At 44.0% G+C, this 23,745-nt stretch overlaps 1 protein-coding gene across 10 annotated transcripts in view; it reads left to right on the forward strand.

Moving 5' to 3' along the window:
- The window catches only part of PRKAG2 (protein kinase AMP-activated non-catalytic subunit gamma 2), a 2,090,293-nt gene that overhangs the window by 1,883,108 nt on the left and 183,440 nt on the right, over window positions 1–23,745 (forward strand). For all 10 annotated transcript variants that reach the window (XM_069647770.1, XM_069647769.1, XM_069647768.1 and 7 more), the window contains one exon: window positions 19,890–19,971. In XM_069647770.1, coding sequence (XP_069503871.1) covers window positions 19,890–19,971 — 82 coding nt within the window. The remainder of the gene's footprint in view (window positions 1–19,889; window positions 19,972–23,745) is intronic.

Genomic DNA, 23,745 nt, shown 5'->3' on the forward strand with positions numbered 1-23,745 from the left:
GCATTTCTGTGCTGGTATCCCTGTCCACATAAGGGATTCTGAGCTCTCATGCCTGTTCCAACAGGCTCTTAATCATGATCTCTCCAATTCCAGAGGACAACTAACAAAGGATCCTCCAGGACACAAGGGATTCCAGATAACACATTGTACAGCCCGGGTCCTGTTGCTTTACCCATAAGCTCAACTGATCAGCCTTTACTTGGGTCTCACTAGGTTTGCATTCACTTTCCCCTAAGGGGTCTGCAACTGTTCTCTCGAGATATGTTAAATGACAACTTCCAGCGACCTTATCCAGCAACGACAAAGGTGAGCGATCATGGACATTGAAGTCCAAAATGTCTTGAGGGCAGTAGGTTGCTGAAACCTACCCTAAATATGCAAATGGCCCACAGATCTCAGTTGTTGGAGAAAATGGACCTCGCCATTTTCTAGATCCTCAATCCTAAATCATCACAAACGGAGAGATGGCATAGACTGCAAGGGGGAACAATTGGTGCTTGTTTCCCACTCTGTAGCTCAGGGGTCTGCAACCTGTGCTTTCCAGATGTTTTGGACACACATTCCTGTGATTCCTTACTTCATGATGCTGGATAGGGTGGAGTAAGTTTTAGTCCAAAACCTCTGGAGAGCCAAAGTTTTCAGACCCCTGTTATGGCGCCTTCCTGTAGCACATTGATTTGGTACTTGGGGCCCTTGTAATCCTGCTTTCCTGGGCTGCAAAGTCCCCTCCATGCCATGAGACGAGTCTCCACCTGACTTTAAGAAGGGGGCTGGATGTAAGAGTCTGAATGTAACTGTTTGTTATAACTTCTGTACTTGTCCTAAGCAGCTTCTGTTCACAACCATCCACACATCTGCGTCCCTTTTGGAAAAACAATGTTCTGGTGATTGGTTGTTGAGGATGTGAGGGGGCGAAGAAAACCTGCTTCTTTATTCAATTTATAAAGCACTTTATGCCAAGTGCTTCCCAAAATTAATACAGTACAAAATAAAATGATCATTTTAATTAATGAGAGAAGATGTTGCTTGAATTGAGAGCGAAAAGAAAGGGACAGATGGAAGAGATGGGTGTAAATGATACCAGTGTTTTGGTGCAAGAAGAAACCATGATCTAAAACTAGACTGCTTGTATGGAATCCTAGAAAAGGCAAGAAGAATTACAGAATGTAGTGTTCGAGGACGTTTGTAAAGAGAAGCCAATGAAGAGAGGGTGGAGAAAGTATATTAATATATTTTAAAATGACGCAAAGATGTTGGCTGTGTGAAATAATCGGAACATTTTGCGTATATTAGAAGGATGGGAATGACAAGATGGACAATGTTAGATGTAGGCAAAGAGAAAAACCTAAAGTAAAACAGATTCTGTGCAGAGGAAGAAATATGAAGCTGATGGGAGGGGGTTAGGGGGATAATAAAAGCAGGAGTATAAATAGTAGTAGAAGCTGGAAAGAAAAGGATTTTAGTTAAGATGAAGAAAGGGAGGTCTTCCATGGTTGGATAGCAAGAAGACGGGCAGAAGGAGTAGCATAAATGAGAAAGAACAAAAAAAGGTGTGTACGATCTAGGAATCCTCTGCATAACACATTAAAGACTGGGGTCGATGGAACTAGCACTTCACATACATCTTATGGCTCAAAGCTGTTAAGCATTGGCACACCATTTCTTTTCCTGTCATTGTGTTTCATTGTTCCCTTTTGTAAAGAGTTTTCAAGACTTAGGGTGCTCAGAATGTTTTACTACAAATGAGTAACCTATTCTAGTCTTGTCCAGATCCTTGTGTTGTTTTAATATTCCACTTGTGAAACATCTCATTTTTAGTTAGGTGATAGTTTGCTTTTGTATTACTCTTGCATGTCTACTTATTTGGTTCATGTTGACCCTCATGACTATCCTGTAAATGTGTACAGTGCCACTATTACATGATTTTCAATAAACTTCCCTTTTCATACATTTCTGTACACAAGATTAGTTGATTCAGTGTTGTTGGGTTAACCTAGCACTTGTTTATCAACATGTTATGAAACCTGCTCAATCAAACAAGCTCCTAATGTGCGATTTAACCACTGAAAATGGTATTTTGCCAACCTCTTAATATGAGGCTATATACCCATGCTTGTCCTTAAGTATAGCTTTCTCTCGGGTACATAAGGCTTCACCTTTCCTTGCAGGTACTCTGGTGCTCTGTTGTGGACCAAGGTCGAGATTTCAAATTTGGATCTTGCCACCACAGGAAGCCATTGGAGATACTTGAGTACAGGTGAGCTATGGTGACTCGTCCGCTGCCCAACTGTTGCGGTCTCGGTTGCAGTGTTAGAGCACTTTCAATTATATTTTTGTATACATCGAGTTGCAGTAGCTAATCCTTTAGAAAATAAGTCCAAGTCAGGATTTGTTACACAATTTTTCTCAAGAACTGTAGTAACATGTGAAAGCCATAGGAAATTAAAATCTGTCTGGAAACATGGTTATCCGTTTTGATAAGACTTGATGATTTGGCTTGCACTACAGTAAGGTGGCTGAAGATTGATGCATATTTCTAGGCAAAGCTTTTCAAGCCCTACTTTAAGCATTATGAAGTTTTGTTTTTTAGGTTATGAATGCGTGGCATATTATAGCTTAGCCCAGAAAATGTTGAACTTGGCATGTTTACACTAAATCCTATGCATACTGGTTTCCTATGAGAAACGTATTACACTGGCCCTAACCGGAACTATCCAAGCAGCTCCCTAGACTTGTACTCCTAAGACTGTGGAAATGGGATCATATGGTCCGATAGAGAACTGCACGCTCAACCTTTTATGGCAAGTATCTACTATCCCACAGGGGATGTGTGTACTTGGAAGTTTTGGAAGTGGTAACAATGCACATTTTTAAAGGGTCTCTCATCCTCTGTTAGAACTTGGTCCATTGTTGTATTGCCATTCTGGTGCCTCTCTGTATGTCAGTGATGTAACATCATCATGCAGATTGTTTTTGGCAAGTTTTGTAATGTTCTAAAGAATGCTAGCCTTCCAATGTGTATAGCCTCCTGCCACACCTCAGAACAATAAGTAACTCCCCCATAAACCTTTTAACACCACCATGTAGGCAGCAGGACTTTTTAAACTGTCATTCACAAAACTGCAGGGCACTGTTGCTCCTTTTCAATGGCTCTGCCTCTGTCTTCCTCATTCCATGCTGTGTATAATTTCTGTAATGTGCTCACATGTGGGTGCTATGTCAGGGGTGGAGGTGGTATCTGACCTTCATTTATTGCTGTTTGAACACTTTGGGAGAATCTGTGACACCAGCATTGGGGCTGCTTAGAACCTGATGTGCATGATGGAACATTTTACCACTGGCATGCCTTGGAGATAAAGGTAAATGATGTGGGATAGGCTTCCTGCACCCCTACAAATGTGTGTAGCTGGCCTGTTTGTCACAACCTCCTAACTGTATGGGTCTGTTGGGATGTTAGTGACTCATCTAAGTGTGTCTTGTAACCGGAAAGAATGCCACAAGAGCTCAGCTTGCTCAATGATGCACATGGCATTGGAGTAATGTTTTTCTGTCCGCTGGACTTTCAAGCTGTATTTGGGCACAGGAGAGGACGTTGGGTGAAATTTCTGCCATGGGCAAATCTGTTCCTACCATGTCCAGATTCAATGAGTGTAGCACACTCTGGATTGCTTAGGTAATTTACATGAGCCGTGGCTCTGTCGTCTGTACTTTGATCCCTCGCCTACTGCCAAAAGGCTCATTACTCTTTCTGTAGGAAGATTTGTTGAAGTAGGTATGAGTTTAATGTGTACTTTTCTATATCTGTTATTTGCCTTTGGGTTGTGTTACAATCCGAGATTGTAAGGTATCTAGATTTCTGAAGTAGGCAGGTCTTAGTTCGATTGTTTAAGCTCTCCTTAAGGCGGGGTTGCCTCCAACAAAAAAATGGATGTTCGGTTTTTGCCCATTATAAGGCATAGCGCTTACCTACGATATCAACTTGAGCTTAAATCTGGTAAATACTGGTGATATTTAGAAGAATGCAAAGTGCTTTATTCTTAGTTGTGTAGGACTGCAGTATGACATCTGTAGAGTAGAAATGTTTAGGGAACATTGGTACTATGAGCTGAACCTACTTGGTCAAAAACATGCCACCAGCTACTCTAAACCAGCAACTGGATGAGGATCTGAAGTTCTGAAGTTGAGGGTACATCAAACATCTTGCTTCTTTGGTGGATCGAGAGGGGTAAACTGCAGTGGCTGAAATATAAATGGAATATTAGTAGTAATGAGACTGGTGATGTGGTTGGTAGAAGCAATCAATCTGCAGTAAGAAAGTTGAGAAAAGTGCCAGCTTTGTTTTTGGGGTGCTAGCCAGCCTATCGTGGAACTAGGCTGGCTAGCACCCCTAATCCACCCAGTTTGAGAGGAGTAGCTCATTAGAGAGTGCCCCAAGTATTCCTCTGTCTTTACAACGGATGTTATACAGTCTGTATGAGCAGCACAAAAGTACAGCCTTTCTTCTTCTAGATTGATGGAACTCTGAGTGCTACCTGCATGGATGCCTTTCCCTGCAGTGAGGGTATCTGGATAAATCCGGGCATATTAACGGCGATGGAACTGGGTGAGCGGATATAACTTGGATAAGATGACCTGGCAATGGCCTGGAGCTGAAGAAGGCAGCAGAGCTTGTATTGTAAAGCAATTCAGAGACTGACCCAATCATTTAATGAATGGCAAGAATCCTACGCACAGCCTCCTTACACTGATGGAAACCTTATTATTGTGGACAAGCAAAGTCTGGTAAGGCAGTATCCTCCCAATTGCCATGGGAGGATTGGGTTAAGTTGTTCTCAGCTTGCCCAAAGCATAGGATGCCCTTGGAGCTGTTAGACAGCTCCTCCATCTATTGTAATGGGCATAGTAGTGTCTGTTCAAGAATCTCCTGGCGCATTCCTCACTCTTAGCGTGGTAATTTTGGGTCCCTGCATTGTGTATTAATATTTGAATTCCTCCCGTTAATCTGAATAAATGACACCTGCTGCAACATGGAGAGAATACCTCTAGGCTATCCCTGATCTGGCAGATGGCTTCCTTGGGGCAGGGAGATATAGTAATTCCCATTGAAAGTAATCTTCTTTCCTGACTGGGGATTTCTATGTTAGTGAGGCTGAACAAGTTGAACCCAAGTTGAACCCAATAGATTTTATTATTGCCCGGGATAACTCTTCTAACTAGCATGGGTCCCAACCATCTATCAGGTTGATTGCATCCCACTTTTGACACCACTTGGTGAGTCAAAATCAGGGGACGGACAAGGTGCCATTTTGTGTGACTGGTCTGTTTATTCAATAGACTTCTCTCTATCCCCAAAAGTCTAGGCCCTATCCTAAAGAAAATAAAGAAGCCAAACAGGTGCTCAGCAGGATGTCCAGAACACCTAGCAAACTCTGATTCCTGCCCCTTCCACTAATACAGAAAGAAACAAAAGGAAAACCATGGATTCTTGGCCCAAGGAATGGTCATTGGAAAGCAAGACATAAGACTTAATGGTGGTTCAGGTTCAGCATGTTTCTCTTCCTGGCGTGCTGAACCTGATGTTATAGTTATCAGGAAAACACTAAAATAGGAGGCTCAGTTTTATCGTCCTGTGAAGGAGTGAAAACGTCGAGTAGCCAGTGTGGCTGCACACCTAGGAACTGGGTCACATTTGAACACAGATCTGGGGAAAATAAGACGTAGACGGAAGAAAATGTAAGGACTGTTTAAAGCCCTGAAGATGGATACTCTGATGTATGGTCTTGGCATTTGAGCTGATTTGTACCAATTATTTAAGCCGTAACTCGAATGAGGCACTGAAAGAGGTTATGATTATTGAATACCTTTTTTTGTTTCTGAATAATTTTTCTATTGTATACAACACTTGTTCTCACTCAGGGACTTAGATATTATGTGATAACAATTTGTGAACATGTAATTAAAGTTTCTTTTGTAATTTGGAATATTGACTTTGTTGCTAAGGATCGGATATTGTATTGAAGGACCAAGTCTGGTAAGAGTGTAAATATAAGCCCCAGAATGCAAATAATGCAAACCAGAGAGATCTATTTAACCCCACTGTACTTTTAGGTATTTAAGACACGCAATACAAGAAGGTTCTTCGTTACAAACCTCCAGCTCATTCATGTTGTTGAGAACATTTCATTAGTGACATAAAGCAACTTTTTTTTTTTGTGTGCCAGGCTAGTAGACCTCATGGCTATAACCAAATCTATAAAGGTTACCTTGTGTTGCTCACTTGAACTATCATAGAATAGCAAGGTAACTGGTGCTTTGCAAGGACTTTCAGTTGGAAATCTGCCATCATGAATATGAAAAGCTCTGCTGCTGATAAAAAATGTTTTTGCAGGAGGTTAAGGTGCCCAGACAGCGGAAGCACGGGGGACGCTATGTGAGAGACTTGGAAAATGGGCAGTGCTTGAATGTCCAGTCTGAGCTGATTCTATATTTGGCTCAGGAGAAAGAAAAAGCTGTTGGGACAGTTTTTCTAAAGTCCAACTAAGGGCTTAGTAAAACCATTCAACTGACGCAGTACAAGATTCCACTCCTAGTATAAGGCTGTACCACTTGAGTTCAAGGTAGCGTAGACTGAGCAGCCAGGCTTATCGTGGGGGTGGGTGGGAGGTCTATAGAATCAATACAAAGAAATTGTAATACACATATGGGCCAAAGAAACGCACACTATGTATTGTAAAAAAATAAATGGTTATTAGGCCCAGATAAATCTTGGGGGGAAATGAGTACCATTAAAGATCATATAAATGCATTATAAAAACACACCACTATGCTTGCAGGTACACAGACCAAAGGATATAACCTTATTTGGAACACCTAACAGGAGTTCTAGGGAAGTCAAAACCAATAGTTACCTTTGGATTACTTACAGTAATATAGGATAGTAGACCCTAACAGTTGTACCGTGACGCTCAGCAAGACATCACATAGTTAAGGCAACTGGACAATATTCTTTTCACTTATTCTAGGAACAGTAAAACACCTATAACTCTGAGTTAGGATTACAGTTATTCTAGGGGAGTTGGACCTTGCAGTGTAATATTCAATAACGGTTGCTTTTCAGTTAAGACTCTTAAGGGAAGCAATAACATGTTAACTTATTTTTGGAGGGCACACAGCTATGCAAGAACTATATATACTTTTGTAAGGAGCTACCAGCAACCTAAAAAAGTATGACCTAGGCAGACTTATTCTTGACAGGCAAACAGCAAGTCAGGGGAAATAAGACCTAACTGGACACACTCATACAATTATCATAACGGGAATTATAAAATGAAACTGGCAGCATTACTTTTGGGAAGAGGGGAATCCAATTCACAGGTGAGTAAGTTAACCTTCTGTCTACTTTCTGTTAGAATGGCTAGACATTTTCTAAGCAAAGTAAGACTTTGAGAATACTTATTTAATAAGGCACACCGCTTATTGAAGGTAAGTAAATCCTATGTATATACTTTTCAGAATGGCAGAATATCTCAACGGTAAGTAGAAACATTTTGTAACTATGCACTCCGGGTTTAAAACTACCAACAAACTATTTTACAAGTAAGTAGACTTTTCAACACTTCTGCTTTTCAAGGAAAATCCTTTAAATTATGTAGCCCTCTCCAATTCTAGTACATGAGTTCTCTCCGAGGCAAAAGAGGGACCCTTGTGGTCTAGCAGCTAGCAGTGGGCGCACGGTGAGATGGGGCTCAGTTGCAGGCAAAGTCAGAGCTCCTGAGGAAGACTGGGCAAGCAAGTAGTTCACTTTGAAGGTTAGTTAGGGTCAAGGAACTTCAGAGAAGACACCTTAGGAGGATTCCAGCAGTAGGCTTGGACTAGAGACCTCCCAATCACAGTAGCACCCCAAGGATAGACAGGAATCGCAAGAGACTGAAGATGAGTAAATACCCCAGCCAACACAGTACCTCAGCACAGAAGAAGTGTTTCAGCAGAAATACTTCATGATATGCAGCCAAACACCTAGGCAATGGATTCCTTTGTCTAGAAGATGGATGGAATACTGGACTTTGGAAGGACTTTTGCAGCAAGGATCACAGAAGAAGGCTCAAGGCAAGATTTTCCTTGCGGCTAGATGCGGCTTTGTGGTTTTGGCACCTCTTTTCAGGAGCCAGAAGAAGACTGAATCTTGCCTGTCCGATTTGTGTCGTTTTCAAAGTCCAGCACTCCGATGAGGGGACTTTACACACTCGATTCATGCCTCTGGAGGTCCAGCAGAATGCTCACAAAGTTTCAGCAAGATTCGGAATTTGGAAGACTGTTCACTGCACAATGGCTCAAGGTCCCAGGGTTTTGGGGTATTGGCTCCTTGTAAAATTGCAGCACGATGTGGGATGGCTTAAAATGCAGGTCTTGAGTCTAGTGTGGTGCCCAGTTAAAGGATCGAATAACAAAGGATCGAAGGCCAAAGGGTCGATGCAATTTGACCTAAAACCAAAGGGTCGAATTAGTTTTTTTTAAAAATTTGTATTTTTTGGGGTTTTGGTTTTGTAAAAAAAAGTGGTTTTTACCCAAAAAAACGGGTGTTTGGGGGGGACCCCCACCCCAAAAAAAAAAACTTTAAATACATTTCGACCCTTTGGTTTTAGGTCCTTTTGATTCGACCCTCTTGGCAGTCGATCCTATGTTTTCGATCCTTTGACCTATAACCATCTAGTGTGTCTCACCAGGCTCTGGTTCAGGGTCGTCCGTTTCAGAATCCCCATGTCAATTGGAAGGAAGGGTAACTGCAGGCTCCGGTTACTCAGCAGTCTCTCCCGTCACTGGAAATCGCTACAGCCATTGTTTCTTCATCCTCTTTGGTTTTATGCGCCAGTGGTTGACTTGTCGGCAGCTTCCAGGTTCAGAGTTTTTATCAGGAACTACAGCACAACCTCTGCATTCTCTCACAGAATTTTACAGAAAGGGGCTGTCTGGCTGTCCAATCAGGACAGCTAGTCCCCCACTGGGAGTTGTTCCCTTTCAGGCAAGGTGGAAGACAAAGGGCTGCAGAGGTTTGGACTCATCCCTCGCTTCCTGTCTTTCCAGACACTATGGAGCCTGGGCAGGGAATCCACAGGATTCCCGCCGAAGACAAAACAGCCACTGAGGTTGTTCCCACCTAGAATGGCAGGGGAAAACCTCAGAAACAGGAAGCACACAAATAGCGAAAATGGAGCCCACCATTTTAGAAAAATGGTGGCCCTTCTGTGCATTATCAAGGCTGAAATAACTGCCTACGAGTAATAAAGACTAAAAGTCATAAAGGTAAAACCACTGCCACCAGCCATTCATGTAAAACTCATAATTGTAACAATGTTATCAGTTGGGTAAGAAAGGGGGTACATGGTTCCCCCAGCACTCCACATAAGGTGGGGGACTTCTGGCTCACTATAAAATGTAAAGCTGAATGAAATTACCTCTTTACTACTTGGGAACTGTAGTTCACCCAAGTACATGAAGCGGAGCCCAAAGGGGCAACTCAAGCCCAAATGTTGTAGCAAACTATAACTTCAACCATACACTATGGAGAGACATAGAAAGGTCACCCATAAAAAAGAGAAATACTAGGTGAGAGGGGAAAAAAGATTCCTCTTCACCTAGGGACAAGGTAACATAGTTAACTAGTAAAAGCAACAAGTTCTGGGGTTGATATGAAACTCATACCTAACAAAAGCATCCCTGACTCTCTTCCTAGAGCTTTGAACTAAAGGTACGCTCTGTAAAAAGATAACAAACTAGTGGTACGGCGTACCAATGATTTATATTACACTTCCATCTCTGGATACATGTGTTGAAAACTCATTACATTTCCCAATCCTCATTTAACCTACAAAATTCTGGGATTCTTGAGACAAGGGAGGATGAATTGTATCCCTACCTAGGTAGTGCCTGGCCTCTAGGGGAAGGGATCACCCCCAGTTGGATCTCGCTTGCCCTGTCCCCTAGAAGGTGTTAATTGTAGCAGGCTCACCAACATAGTCCCAAGGGGGGGGTGGGAGGATGCAGGCTCCGCCCTTGGGGATAGGTGGTGAATTTCCTGGATACGTGACAATTGGTAGTCCTGTATACCCCTGGATTCTTTCCTCCAAAATGCAGCATTCAGGTGGCCTACATGTGTGGGGTCCAAAGTTGTTTTGGCCTTCTGTTTCCTATTGGGGAAACATTTGTGAGTGTTTGAGCGATCTCTGACCTCTAGCTTGAAATGGGCGCTGGCATTCCGCAGTCCCTTAACACTGTTGTAACCTACTGAGGTTCATGATACTCCTTGACTGTGCTTTCTCGTCTAGCCTCTCGGAAGACTCCACTATTAACTGGGCAGTTGGGTTTTTCTATCTTACATAGGGAACATATTATTGGGCTAATCCGGGGTCGAGCAATTGCTGCAACTAGTTCTGTACTCTAACATTTTGCGCTTCTTCATCCAAGAACTGAACAAGACAGCCTTGTCTTCCACGTGACTATCTGGTATGGAATTGGTTCTGGGACACAGTCCTTCGCCACACTGGTGAATATAGGACTCCTCTCATGGAGAACCCTTGCCCCAGTCCAGCAGTTCGTTACTTTTGGCTTATTTCTATCAAGTTGGAAATGACCATGAAATATTGGCTGCAAGAGTGAGATTGCCATTACAAAATTACTTTATTTTTCTTACTTCATCGTTTATTAATTTAACAACTCATTCTGTCATATTCCCTGCAGTTGTTGTTTAACACCTATACTTTATTCAGCACCAGGTCCTCTTTTGATTTGTTGCTCTAAGTTCTTTGTACCTGCAATGATCTAAGCTTTCCACCACCCCTTTGTCTGGAGACTGTTCCTGAAGCTGCTCTGAAAAACATAATTCATCCGAGGAACTCCATGTTTCTATGTATTTGGTTGGGCGCCGTCTTTTAGTGGAAACCTCCCTCATCTGAGATATTACCTTGTCCATTCCCTCTACCGACCACATGGGAGGGATTTCACTGCCTTAGTACAAAGCTATGTATGTCTTGCTTTCCAATGTCCAAGCCGTTGCCTAAGAACAGTTTAATGTATTTGTTAGCCTAAAATTCCCCCTTGTTCTCAGAAAAATGTACTTTGAATTGGCATTCCCATTCCAACCCACCACTCTGGGTTTGCCCAGGATTTATCCTTACCAAATTGTGTAGTTCTCCCTTAACCATTTAGCACTGCAGGCATCTGTCATCCCTGCCTCTGCCCATTTATGAATGGAGGAAAGAAGGTGTGCAGAAACCTATATCGCGTGCAGTTTTAAACTCAATGCTATTTCCCTTGGAAGCAGCAATCCCTCACAGTCACCACCTGCAAGGTCCTTGAAGACAGTCCCCTGCCTTTGCCTCAGCTTGTCCAGCGGAGATGTTGAAAGCTTATAAGGCCTTGTATATACTGAAAAACTGTGTGGCCTGAATTTGCTGATCGCAGTCATTCAATAATATTGGAGGCCCTTCATATAGGCGTAGCTTGGTTCCCATCTGAATAGTGTGGGTGTGTTTTATCTGTAAGAATGTGTAAGTCTTCCCTTGCCAAAAGGAATTGATCTTATTAAATGCTTGGAACTTTTTCATCACCCTGTTGGAGATTTGAGATTTTGCATACTAGAACTATAAAAAGCCAGTCATTTGAGAAACCGCTTTTAGCATTCTACATGCTCACTTCGGTGTCTCCATAGTCAATTGTCCACTTCAGCCCAGCTTGTTTGTGGCCTGCCTCCAAGTCACCCCATCAGCCATAGTCGGCTGTGGACTATCTACATTGAGCGTATTTCCATGCAGCAAATGCTCCAGATCGATCAGTAAGTTGGACCATATTATCATTGTTTTCGTACATTTCCAATCTATGCCCAACAATACAATTAATTGCAAATTGAGTAGTCTGAGACCACCTTCCCAGACTGAATTATGTAGTCCCCTGATGCTACCCGTGGTAACTGGCTCTGCTGTATTATTTTGCTAATCAGTCCTTTTGTTTAAAAATCTTTACCTCAGAAGCCTGGTGAATTCAAAATGATGTACATGACATGCTATATGGATACTTAAAAAAAAAAAAAAAAAAAGTAATTGGTTTTCTTTTTCTTTTAACAGTGCCATTCTCCTACTAAATGACAGATGTAGGCCCTCCATTGTGTAACAGTCAAGGAAAACTAATTATTTGCTGCAACCAAATTAATCTCCCTGAATAGCTTCACTCTCCCCACCTATAACCCTAAGTAAAAGAACAAGCATCACTCACCATAATTGGGGATCCTTCAATGATGGCTTGGATCGCTCGTCTGAAATTCGACCAACTTGCCCTAGTTAATTCACAACCCTGGTGTATGCTAAGCTCCCTGTTAAAGGTCCATGGGAACTGGGGATTTTTAGGTTCAGATCTTCTGCAGAGAATGACACTATGTCCTCCTGAACACATCCAACAGTTGATCTCGCCATAATCACTCTAGAAAGGGTTGCATCACCAGCACAAAGAGGAGTGGTGACAACGGCACCCCTGCTTGTTTCACCTCAACAGTTCAATCTTTAGTGAATATATAACGCAGGACTTCAATGTGTGTCTCTTACATTTTTAACGCTTGAGCTGTTGAAGCGTGGAATGTAGAAACACTTCAATGACATATGTGTTTAAGCCCTCCTCAGATCTTTTGCACCTGGAGGCTTGCGGATAGTAATTTCGCAGTGGGCTCCCTTAATCTGTTATTCCATTCACCCTACCACTGAGTGGTTAATGTAAGTAAGAAGCACCAGTTTGGGGGAGCTTCACCGCCCGGGGCCCCAGTTACCAGCTGTTGAAGCCCCCCAGAATGGGTCCTTATTGCCATTAGCACACCAGGTTTTAAATCTGTAAACCTGGGGTGCTAATAGCAATGTATTTTATTTGAATCAATGGGATGCCGTGAGGCGTCCTGTTCATTCAAACAAAATACTTACCTAAGATGGCAGTCATGGATCTGGAAGGCGTGGCTCCGTATGGAGCCCCTCTTCAATTGCCCCATGGCTGCCTGCAGGAACACGGGAGTTGTAGCAGTGGCAGGGGCGCCCCCACATGAATCGGGTAAGTGGGGGTGGGAAGGGACAGGACACCCGAGGGCAGAGAGGATGGGGGAGATGGCTGGGAGGCGGAAGCAGCCATTTGGCTGCTCAGAACGCGGGTTGAGATTGTGGGATTCAGCGTGCAATCCAAGCAACCTGATTGGTTGCGTCTCCTGCCTCGGGTGTTAATTTATAAAGAAGCCTGTGCCAAACAAAGAATTCGGTCCTAAAATCCATACTCTTCAGGAGACTGAACATGAAACTCTGCTCCACCAAGTCGAAATCCTTAATTACATTGCGAGAGAGAACACTTAGTAGGCTAATACCAACTACAATCTACGCAGGTTAAGCGTAGTGTAGCTTTCCGGGATGAAACCGTTCTTGTGCATTGCATCTTGTATGATGTTCAAGACCTGACAGCAAGCTTCTTGGATAGTAGTATATTGGATAGTGAGTATTCGGAACGTGCAAGTGCAAGAGAGGAGGGGAAGAAGGAGTGGGGGGGGTAAGTACTGGAGTGTCCATGCTTGTGGGTGAGCAGCAGATGTAAGTGCCAAGTATAGTAAGTGCTAGGGAGCGTTGAGCTGCAGTAAGTAAGTGCAGACCTACAGTGGCGTAGGCCAGTGGGTGCCGAGGCAAGTGCTGTGTGTAGGTAGAGGCTGAAGTGATTGGGTGTGGAAGGTCAGGGCTCTGAAGGACACATAAGGGCCCTGGTCACCAATCACAGTGACTGGGATATTAGCAGAGGAGGGAAGAAGGGAAGGAGGAAGTGAAAAGGAAGGTCTTGAGGAGCTTCCGGAATTTGAGGAGGTGCGGCTCAAGACGAAGAGGAAGGGCGAGGCTGTTCCAGAAGAGGAAGCCAGCTGACGTAAGAGATCTGCCTCCGGCCCTCTGTTTAGCGAAACGCTTTACACACAGCAAGTTGGCAGCAGTAGAACGTAGGGGTCCAGAGGTAGAGCATTTAGTAAGAGCAAGTTGCAGATGACGTGGTCCCCAGCCCCAGACAAAATTGTGGGTGATGCAGAGGGATTTGACTTTAATATGTGCCGCAACTGAGAGCCAGTGAAGACTTTTTAGGGCAGGAGTGATGCAGCCCCTGGACTTGAGGATAGACTATTCTGGATTAGCCCCAGGGGTTGTAGAGAGTAAGAGAGAGGGTAGATTGGAGAGAAGGCTATTACAGTAGTCAAGCCTAGAGAGAACCAGAGAACCAGGGCTTGGGTAATGTCAAGCTTCTGGGGGAAAGTGAAAAAAGGAGAATTTCCTTGCCAAGAAGTCCCACTTTCAACTCTTACTTCTCCATGTTCTAAATGTGAGGGACGAAGGAGAGAGAGGTGTCGAACATGATTCCAAGGTTTCTGGCTTCAGATGAAGGCGAAGGGGGAGAGCCATGCCAAATGTTCCCACGTAATTCTGCAATCTCCTATTGCCCATCCTCAAACTCAACACTAAGTGTTATTCTGGGAGATGTCAACTACTGGTTGGGTTGTGATAAGGATACCTCAGTGACTTCCCTTGAAGATTTATTGAATGATTTGGGTTCTGAGCAGCTTGTTAGAACTCCCACTCATATCAAAGGGCATACACTAGATTGGGTGGCTATACATAATACCAAGACCGCTGACCAAGCAGTTTTACCTTGCCCATGGTCGGGTCACTCTTTTGCTCAATTAACCATAGTCCTTAAGAAAACTATAATCATTAGGGTAAAGGGAAAATGAGTATCGGAGTTAGGCTTCTGGGTTGAGCTTTTTAAAATTCCTTGGAGCCGTGGTTACGGCCCATGGTACAGGAGATTACTAAACTAGAGACTGAAGACATGGTTAACACTTGTATGCAATCCATGCAGGAAGCTACGAATACCCTTGCACCTCCGAAAACTAAATCGGTCACTGAAAAAAAAAAGGGTAATGACTGGTTTACTCCTGAATTAAATAAATTGAAAACGATTGAAACCAAATACTTCTATGCATGGAGATCATCTCAAGATACCCTTGGCAGGGAAGCATATAAAATGGCATCTAAAGATTTTAAAATAGCTAAAAAGAGTATTTTCTAATGTAAGGATAGCCAAATCTCAGAGGCTAAAGAACTTTAAAAAATATTAAAGCAATTTGAAACACCATCTCAAACGAACTCTGATACGCTGGTAAAAGGTGCTGCCTGGTGTACACTGATTCCAGATGCATTTGTGGTAAGCTGAATTGGATAAAAAAGGATATTGAGGTTAAGAGGACCAATATTGGTCCAGCTGTTAACATCGATGAAGCAGTGTTACCTGTACAAAAACCATTGCATACTCAATTCAAATTCAATGCTGTATCTGAAGCCGAACTGGCAAACACTGTGGATCATCTTAAACCCACTAGCTGTAAAGGGGATCCTTGCCTGGCAATGATCAAGGCCTGTTCTTCCACCTTCATTGGTGCCTTATGTAAATGTGTGAATGCATCCTTTGCAGAAAATCACGTCCCTGCTGGGCTTAAAAGTGCGTGGATCACACCACTACTAAAAAAAAGCCTGGCCTATGCCCGAACACTGCAGCTAATTACCGGCCAATCACGAACGCTGCATTTCTATTAAAAATGTTACTGCATGGCTTAGATTCAAATTTTGGCACATTGGAATGCACACACGGTTTTAAATTGCAGTCTGGCTTCAGGCAGCGGCACGGGACCAAAACAGCACTGCTTGGCTTGAAATCTAGACTGTTACACTCCATAGATGAAGGCCAAACTGCTCTGCTTATGCTGTTGGATACTTCTGCGGCTTTTGACCTTGTTGATCATATGCTTTTGGTTACTATGCTGAAAGAGGTGGCTTACTTTTCTGACAACGCTGCTCTCTGGATCACATCTCTTTTGACTAATAGGTGGTGCAGAGTTTGCAGCAAGGATACAGAAGCCCTACCTATGCTGATAGCTTATGGAGTACCGCAGGGGGCTTGTCTGTCACCCTCTCTTTATAATGTCTTCATTGGTCCCTTTTTTAATGTACTGGAACCAAATGTTGCTTTTACCAACTACGCGGGTGACAAGCAATGTGTCATCCCGCTATCCGGTGTATATGTAGGAAAGATGAAGGAATCCTCAACAATATATAATCTCATACAAACATGGGTGATTTGTAATGGTAAACGCTCAACAAAGAAAAACAGAGTTAATGGTGATGGGGATGGAGAACAAAATAAGATGGCACAGACTACAACTGTTTTTTTTTCAGTAGCGGGTTATAATATTGCTACAAAGAAAAAAGTGAAAACGCTAGGGATTGTTTGAGATCAGAATATGAATATGCAAGCTCAATTAAGTAACCTGATTTCATCCTCTGCTTATATGAAACTATTGGCTCAACTTAGGCCATATATTTCTCAAGCAAACTCAGAAATGATAGCAAGGGCCATTGTCGGGTCACAAATTGACTATTGTAGCAGTCTTTTAGTGGGAATCTCTAAATCAGAATGCAATAGTCTTCCAAGTTATTCAGAACAGTGTAGTGAGTCAAAACCGGAATCAAGCAGAGGGATCATATCTAAGACGCTAGGCGTAATTTGCATTGGCTCCCAGTTGAGGCAAGGATTCACTATCGCCTGTTGCTGATTTCCCATAAATGTCTCCTGGCATCCATGCCAGTCAATCTGAGTGAGGTGTTGACTGAGAAATTCAGTGCAAGGACCCTCGCGGTCTAATAACACTAACCAGCTCAAAATACTGACATGTAAATGTAGCAAGGCCATGAATTATGCATTTGCTATAGCTGCACCAAGGGCATGGAATACCTTGCTACCAGAAGTAAGAGAATTGAGTCCTACACCAATATTTTGAAAGGCTGAAAACATTTTTATTTAGATAATGTTTCTACGCTGGTGCTCTCCCTGTCCGTCACTCTGATCTGGGCTATCAAAAATGGCTCTTAAATGTGCATTTCTGTGCTGTTCTTGTCATACGTTTTCTTGTGCACCCTTAAACCTCAGGGTCCATGGTGCGCGTTATAAATTGTTGAAAGTAAAGTAAAGCCCGTAGAGGATGGCCTGAGTGAGGGGAAGAAAGAGGGAGCAGGGGTTCCAATCAGAAGGATCTCATTCTTGCTGGTATTGAGGCAGAGATTGTTGGAAGTGCACCAGGACTGGATGGCAGATAGGCAGTCCGGGATGATGGAAGAAGTAAGAGTGTCAGCAGGGAGTTTGAAGAAAAGTTGTGCGTATCCGCGTAGCAATGGAAGTTAAATAAGAAGGTGGAAATGAAGAGTGCCAATGGTGCAAGGTGTGTGTTAAAGAGCCACGTGGAGAGGTTGGAGTCCTGGGGGACACTGCAGGTGGAAAAAGAGATGGGAGAGGAAAAGGTGCCCAGGATAACCTGGGATGGGCGGTCAGTTAGGAAGGTGGTCAACCAGTCCAGTGCTCACTCCAAGATGCCCAGGGTATCATAGAGCCGTTTTATGAGGAAGGAATGGTTAACTGTGTCAAAGGCAGAAGAAAGATCAAGTAGAATGAGCAGAGCTGGAGAGTTAGAGTCCAGATATGCGAGCAGTTGTTCACGGGTGTTCAGAAGAGCAGTTTCCGTGCCTCTGGATGCTTGAAATCCAGATTGATGGTCGTGGAGACCTCATACTGAACTTGTTGCCGAGGTAAATTCGGGGGGGGGGCAGTTTCTCCAGGAGTTTCCCAAGGAACGGGCTGATAGACATAGGGCGGTAGTTGGCTGGGCAGGTGGGGTCTGCTTAAAGTTTTTTCAGGCAAGGACGCAGAAGGGCAAGTGCTTGTGGGAGGAGGGGAAAGATCCAGTGGCAAAGGAGTGGTTGCAGAAGTCGGCAAGTGCAGGGGCAAGAGAGCCGGTGTTGGCCTTAATGGTTCTGGAGGAGTGGGGGTGGGGGGTGCCTGTTTGGAGGAGAGCTTCATAGAGCGAATAACTGGTGAACTCATCAGGTGTGACAGGGGAGAAGGAGGAGGGAGGGTGGGAGGCCATAGTAGGCAAGCGGGTGGAGGAGAGGTTGGGGGGAGAGGGAAGCAAGGGTGCTCGGGATGTCCTGGGCTTTTGTAGTGAAGTGAGTGGCCAGTGCATTGCAGAGGATTTGAGAGGGGGAGGAGTGAGGAGGAGACTGAGCAGGAGACTGCAGATGGGTTGGCTAGTTCCCTGCAGAATTTAAAAGATGTCTGCCGAGTTGTGGAATGCACTAGAGACCCGTGCCTGGATGTGGGCTCTCTTCTTGGTGCGGATGGAAATTCTGTATTGCTTTGGAGCAGGCGACAGGCCAATTTTTCAGAGGGTGAGCCAAAGGTCTGCCATTACAGAAGGGGAAAGACAATAAGCAAATTCGGCTTAGTCCTACCCCTAAAAGGACAGTCTAGCTTGAACTACTAGGTCACATCCGTTCTGCACAAGACCACAAGCATCCTAAGACATGTTTCAGCTTGGTTTGGCGTCATCAGCGAGGACTAGCTTTGGGTCTCTAGTCACAGCAGGCTTGTAACACATGACTGGGCATACCCGCCCCACTGGGGTGACTACAGTAAAACCCAAAGTTGATGGCTGTAAGGTTTTGAATAAATCAAAACTACAGGCACAGCTCGGGGCAACCTTTCAGGTCATCGTTATTCAGCCTTCCAAGCTGATACAGAAGGGAAAAGACCATATGCAAATCAGGTTTGGTCTCACCCCAAGCCTTAGGTTCAGATTCATTCTGAACCTTCCAGCCATCACCTCTTTTGTTAGAATGGAACCTTTCAGCTAACACGCACGCATACCACATTCCCCAGGTGTGGTGGAAATTCACCTGCATTTCTGGACCCCATAAGCAACTGAATTTTGGGTATGCAGATTAGCTGCAAAAGCATGCATTGTACTGCAATGCAAAGTCTGTCTTATAGGGCAACACTATTTTATATGTGAATGCGGCAAGCCCCCTTCTCCCCAACAACTGAGTGACAGGCAGTGCTGGAAATTGATCAAATTTACTGGGGGATCTCCAACATGTCTACCCGGGACGGTGCTCCGGCAAGACAGTTGTTGCCAAAGGCCATCTCCGTCTTGTTCCAGCCAATTCCTCCCCTCGTGACAGGTACACGCTTTCCAAAACTCCAACATTCTCTATATCATGCAGAAGATACTCCTCAAATTCCAGTTTTCTATTTGCATTCTTGGACCTTTCATTTTATTTTTTTAACTTTTAAACCAGTGCTATAATTCCCAGAATGCAGAGAACATGATACTTAGAATATCTCTACCATGACAGTGTGGGCTTGTGTGATGGAAGCTTCGCTCTCATTCAGCCAAGTAATGTGGACCTCCTGCGGTAGGCCCACCGCCCGGCGCTACTGCGCAGTCTTTGGCATTCGCTTTTCGTGCCCTCAACCCTGAAGTGGACGTAATAACCTGGACCGTGCATCACACCGTACGCTGCCAGATGGGTCATTTAAATGCATGGAAAGGCCACAGTTAGGATTTGAATTACAGAGCTTTGCTAGAACCGGATCAGCCACCTTTATGGAGTCAAACTTAAGACATATACATAAAAAAGCATACGATGTTTGCTATGCTTTTGATGCCTAATAAAAAAAAAACTATTTACTCATTTTATTGAACATCGCAGTACACTTATTTTGTCACAGATTACAATAAAGTTGTATCATTTCATACTGTCACAGACTGACTAACATCGCGACGCTTGTGCCAACTGGTCCCTTGTTGGCCATGAAAGCATGCTTTGCCCTTTTATGCGTGTTCGTATTTAACGTGTTATGAATGCCCCATGACCGGCACTGCAATGCATTGATTGGCAGATTTCAGCAGTCCCTGTTAATAACTTTTTAAAACCTGTGAAATCTCTTTTCAGGTAAAGAAAGCCTTCTTCGCGTTGGTAGCAAATGGTGTTCGAGCAGCTCCATTGTGGGAGACAAAAAATCAAAGTTTTGTAGGTAAGAACACGGGGCTGGATGGGGATTTTCGAGTTTTCAAATTGCCTTTTTTCTTTATTAAAATCAGCCGCATAGAGATGTTGTATTTTAGCAGGGTACATCTCCTGCATCTACACATTACTTCCAATCAAGCTACTTAGTCGGTCTTTCATATGACAGTAGGCGAGGGAACTGGCAAAGTTCATTGTGATGTTTGGGGGAGGGGGGAGTCCACAGTATCAGCTGCAAATTAATATGGTACAATTCTATTTTATGTAATATTAACTACTCTTTTTTTTTTTTTTCTTTCTTGCTCGCACCCTCGCGCTTGCTCAATCCGTGTCTCCATCTCTTGCCCGACACAAACTGGCAGCTGTTAGATAGACGTCATTTTCTCCACCCACTTTTGTAGTGCTCTGTGCCTGGTGAATGGAGATGCTGGCATGCCATTGGCCAACAACCCTAGTCATTCCATAGGCTTATTGGGCTATGTGTAAAGACCTTGCATGGCCTGAGAATGTGGCAAAGCCTCTCTAAATGACCATCAGCTTTAGATCAAACTAAGCTTGGAGGGTAGCTCCACGCTCCCTGTGCAATGTTGCCTAATGTACTCTCAGTAGAATAGCTGTGTGGAAGTTGCTTTTGAATTCTGTGACTTGACATAACTTTGGAAGGTATATTGAGGGGTATGGGACTCATGAAGACTAAAACACAATAACCTGTGCAGACCAATCTAAACGGGGTATTAAAAAAAGGAAACTATTTGCAGTGTGAATCTGTTTTGCAGTCAGATGCTATACAGAAGCCGGCCATATACAATGTTTACGAAATAAGGTAACGACTTGCCCATAGGCACCATGTTTTTGCTGTATGTTCCTGTCAACAACAATAGCCTAGTTTAACAGTCACTGAAATACCAAATTTAGATTGACTGAGTTCTGGCTTATCTAGCATTCCACAAAAACATTAGGACCACTGCGCCAAAGGCACAGTCTGTTTCAACCTTCTGAAGGTGGAAGATGGCATTGATGATCAACCATAATACAGGTTGTTCGAATGACACCATGGTTTGCTTTTTTACAAATGTCTCCTATTTTAAAAAATCTTTTTACAATGGAGAATACATTATCCCCTATTGCAACACATGTTTTTTCAGTTTGACAATCGTAGGATGTGCCACTTTTGTTTCCCACAAGAACACAGCAGTGCTTTATCGAGCTGTTGGTCCATTCAAATCAGAGTTTGAAGGTAGGGCATCCAGAATGGAGTCCTATCTATGCCACAGCACCTGCTCATGCTAGATGTATGGGCTCTCAGTCTGTGCAACGGGAGTGTCAAACAGATAGCGAGGCAGTGCACCAACCCAGAATAGACCAGGCCTTTTATGATTTTTTTTTCAGGCTACCTTCGGCCACCTCTTCCCCGTCCCTCATCTGACTGTCTGTCTGCTATCCAGGAGTGGTGTGCCGCCAATGACCTCTGCCTTAATGCCAGTAAGACTGAGATACCCTCATCGGCACACCCACTCCTTCCTTTCCTGTGGCTCTCTGGCCGGCCTCTTAGCCCTCTTCCTGCTCCCACCTGCAAGGCTAAGAGCATGGGGGTCATCTTCGACTCCACACTCTTTCTCCCCTCACATCTCTGACGTCTCTAAGAAGTCACACTATCAACTGCACCTCCTCAGAGGTATACGTCCTTTCCACTCCTTCCCCCAGAAGCTCACTGCCTCCAGAGCGCTGGTTCTCACCAGGCTGGACTATTGCAACAGCCTCTTTCTAAACCTGCTTGCTTCTACTCTATGCCCTCTGACACTAATGCAGAACAGGACTGCAAGACTTGTCCTTGGCCTCAATCCCAGGGATTGTATCTCTCCAGGACTGAACACTCTGCACTGGCTCCCAGTGGCTGTGAGGATTAAGTTCAAAACCCTCTGCATCATCCACAAGGCCTTCTGGGGCCTCAATACTTTAAACTCTCTCTTCCTAAAAATCTTCCCTCTCAAGCTCTTCGCTCATTCACCTCCAACTCCCCCAGGGTCAGTCACTTCTCCAAGCAACGAGTTGGCGGTAGATCTCTCTCTCTTCGGCTGGGGCCTCCCTCTGGAACAGCCTCCCTGAAACTTGACGAGAGCCATCGTCGGTTCCGGAAGCACCTAAAAATCTTCCTCTTTGCTTCTGCTTTCTCTCCCCCTCTCCTCTGCTGAAGTCCTGGCTGATCCTGAGACTGCACGGGTTACCTGGCCACCCTTTTGATCTTGGGCCCAAGCACTGCCAGTTGCACGCTTGCGTTGCCTTCCTGGCAACCCCTGCACCTGGGGAGTGTTTTCTGTATCCCTACAGTCCCCAAACCAGCACTTATGTCTGCACTCACCCTGCACTTGCCACCAGCTGGTCGTTCTTTATTTATTTTATGTTATCTTATTATCCCTTGTACTGCACTCCCCCCCGCACTTTCCTTTTCCCCCTTCCCTTGCACTTGCGCGATCTGAATGACACCTGGCCTAATAAGGTTGTTGTCTGTCTTCCCTCTCTTCCCCCTCCCTTGCCTCATCGCGCCTTGAAGCACCTGTGCATAGGCGCGTTACAAAAGTCATATCATAGATCATATCGTATCATGATTCCAGAGCTGCATACTCATGAACTTGAAAGGGCGAGATGAAATACTGATTCCGGATAGTGATCAATTGCATGCTTGCATTTCAAGGTGTGAAAAGGCATTTATGGGTGAGTGACCATTTGCTGCACATATAGGGAATCTCACATTCTAGGAGGCAGATTTTTAGTGCTATATGAAGGTATTAACACTATAATTTTCGTCTTGCCCTTGATGTGCGACGAGGTGGTCTCTGACCAGCTAGAAAAATGGACTACTCTCTAACTTGGAGAGTACCCAATATGTTAGCCTAGTCTGCTCTAGTTCCTTTGTCAGAGGGCTAAACTCTACCGGATCCCCTTCTGTTTGTGAAGTGGAGGGGTGTGAGTGGGGGATTAGAGGAGGGGGTGTTTAACACTGTGGAAATAGTAGTGAAACCTCCCTACTGAATTATCTTGCGTGGGAAGTCCGAGGTTGAACAGTGACACGTGAGTCTTGGTATGGAAATTATTCTGTGCAAAACTTGAAACTATACTGTGAACCACCCCGAGATTCTTTGGTTAAGACAGGACTTCCATTATGTAGATCTGATGGCTCTCCTGCCAGAGCAAGAATTCTGAGCACTCCTTCAGCAAATGATCTGATGTGGGAGGTACTTGAAAGGAAATAATCTACAACATAACAGTTGGCAACTACCAAATCCTTTCCTTTTTTTCTTCACTTGGTCCTTTCCAGCTACATTCTCACTAATCCTTTTCACATTTACTTGGAGATAACTTTCAATTTACACAATTATAGTTTATCAGCAATTTATCTTTTGTATTGCTTTGACTTGCCCTTGTTATAAAGAGAGCCTTTGCCAGGTTAATATACTAACGATGCAAGGTGTTTCTTGACTTGAAAGTTAGTTTAACCTACTTGAGGCCAGCCCACCCTGACCTTTTGGTTTGGAACCAATCTGAAGTAGATTCAACCCCTTCAGTAATTTCGAAGTAGACAAGTAGGCCCATCGCTTCCCAGATACTCAAACGGTGGTTCTGTTTTTCCCTGCCTCTACTATTTCTCCCCCTCTCCTTTTCCCCCCCATACTTTCTTCCCTTTTCAACATCAGAATGCAATCTGGGCGTTATCTTTGATCCTTCTTTCTCCTTCTCTCTTCATATTTCCTCCATTGCCTGCTCCTGTTGCTATGCTCTTTTTAAC

Source organism: Ambystoma mexicanum, chromosome 2q (assembly GCF_040938575.1).
Source record: "Ambystoma mexicanum isolate Mex_15411 chromosome 2q, UKY_AmexF1_1, whole genome shotgun sequence".
NCBI lineage: Eukaryota > Metazoa > Chordata > Amphibia > Caudata > Ambystomatidae > Ambystoma > Ambystoma mexicanum.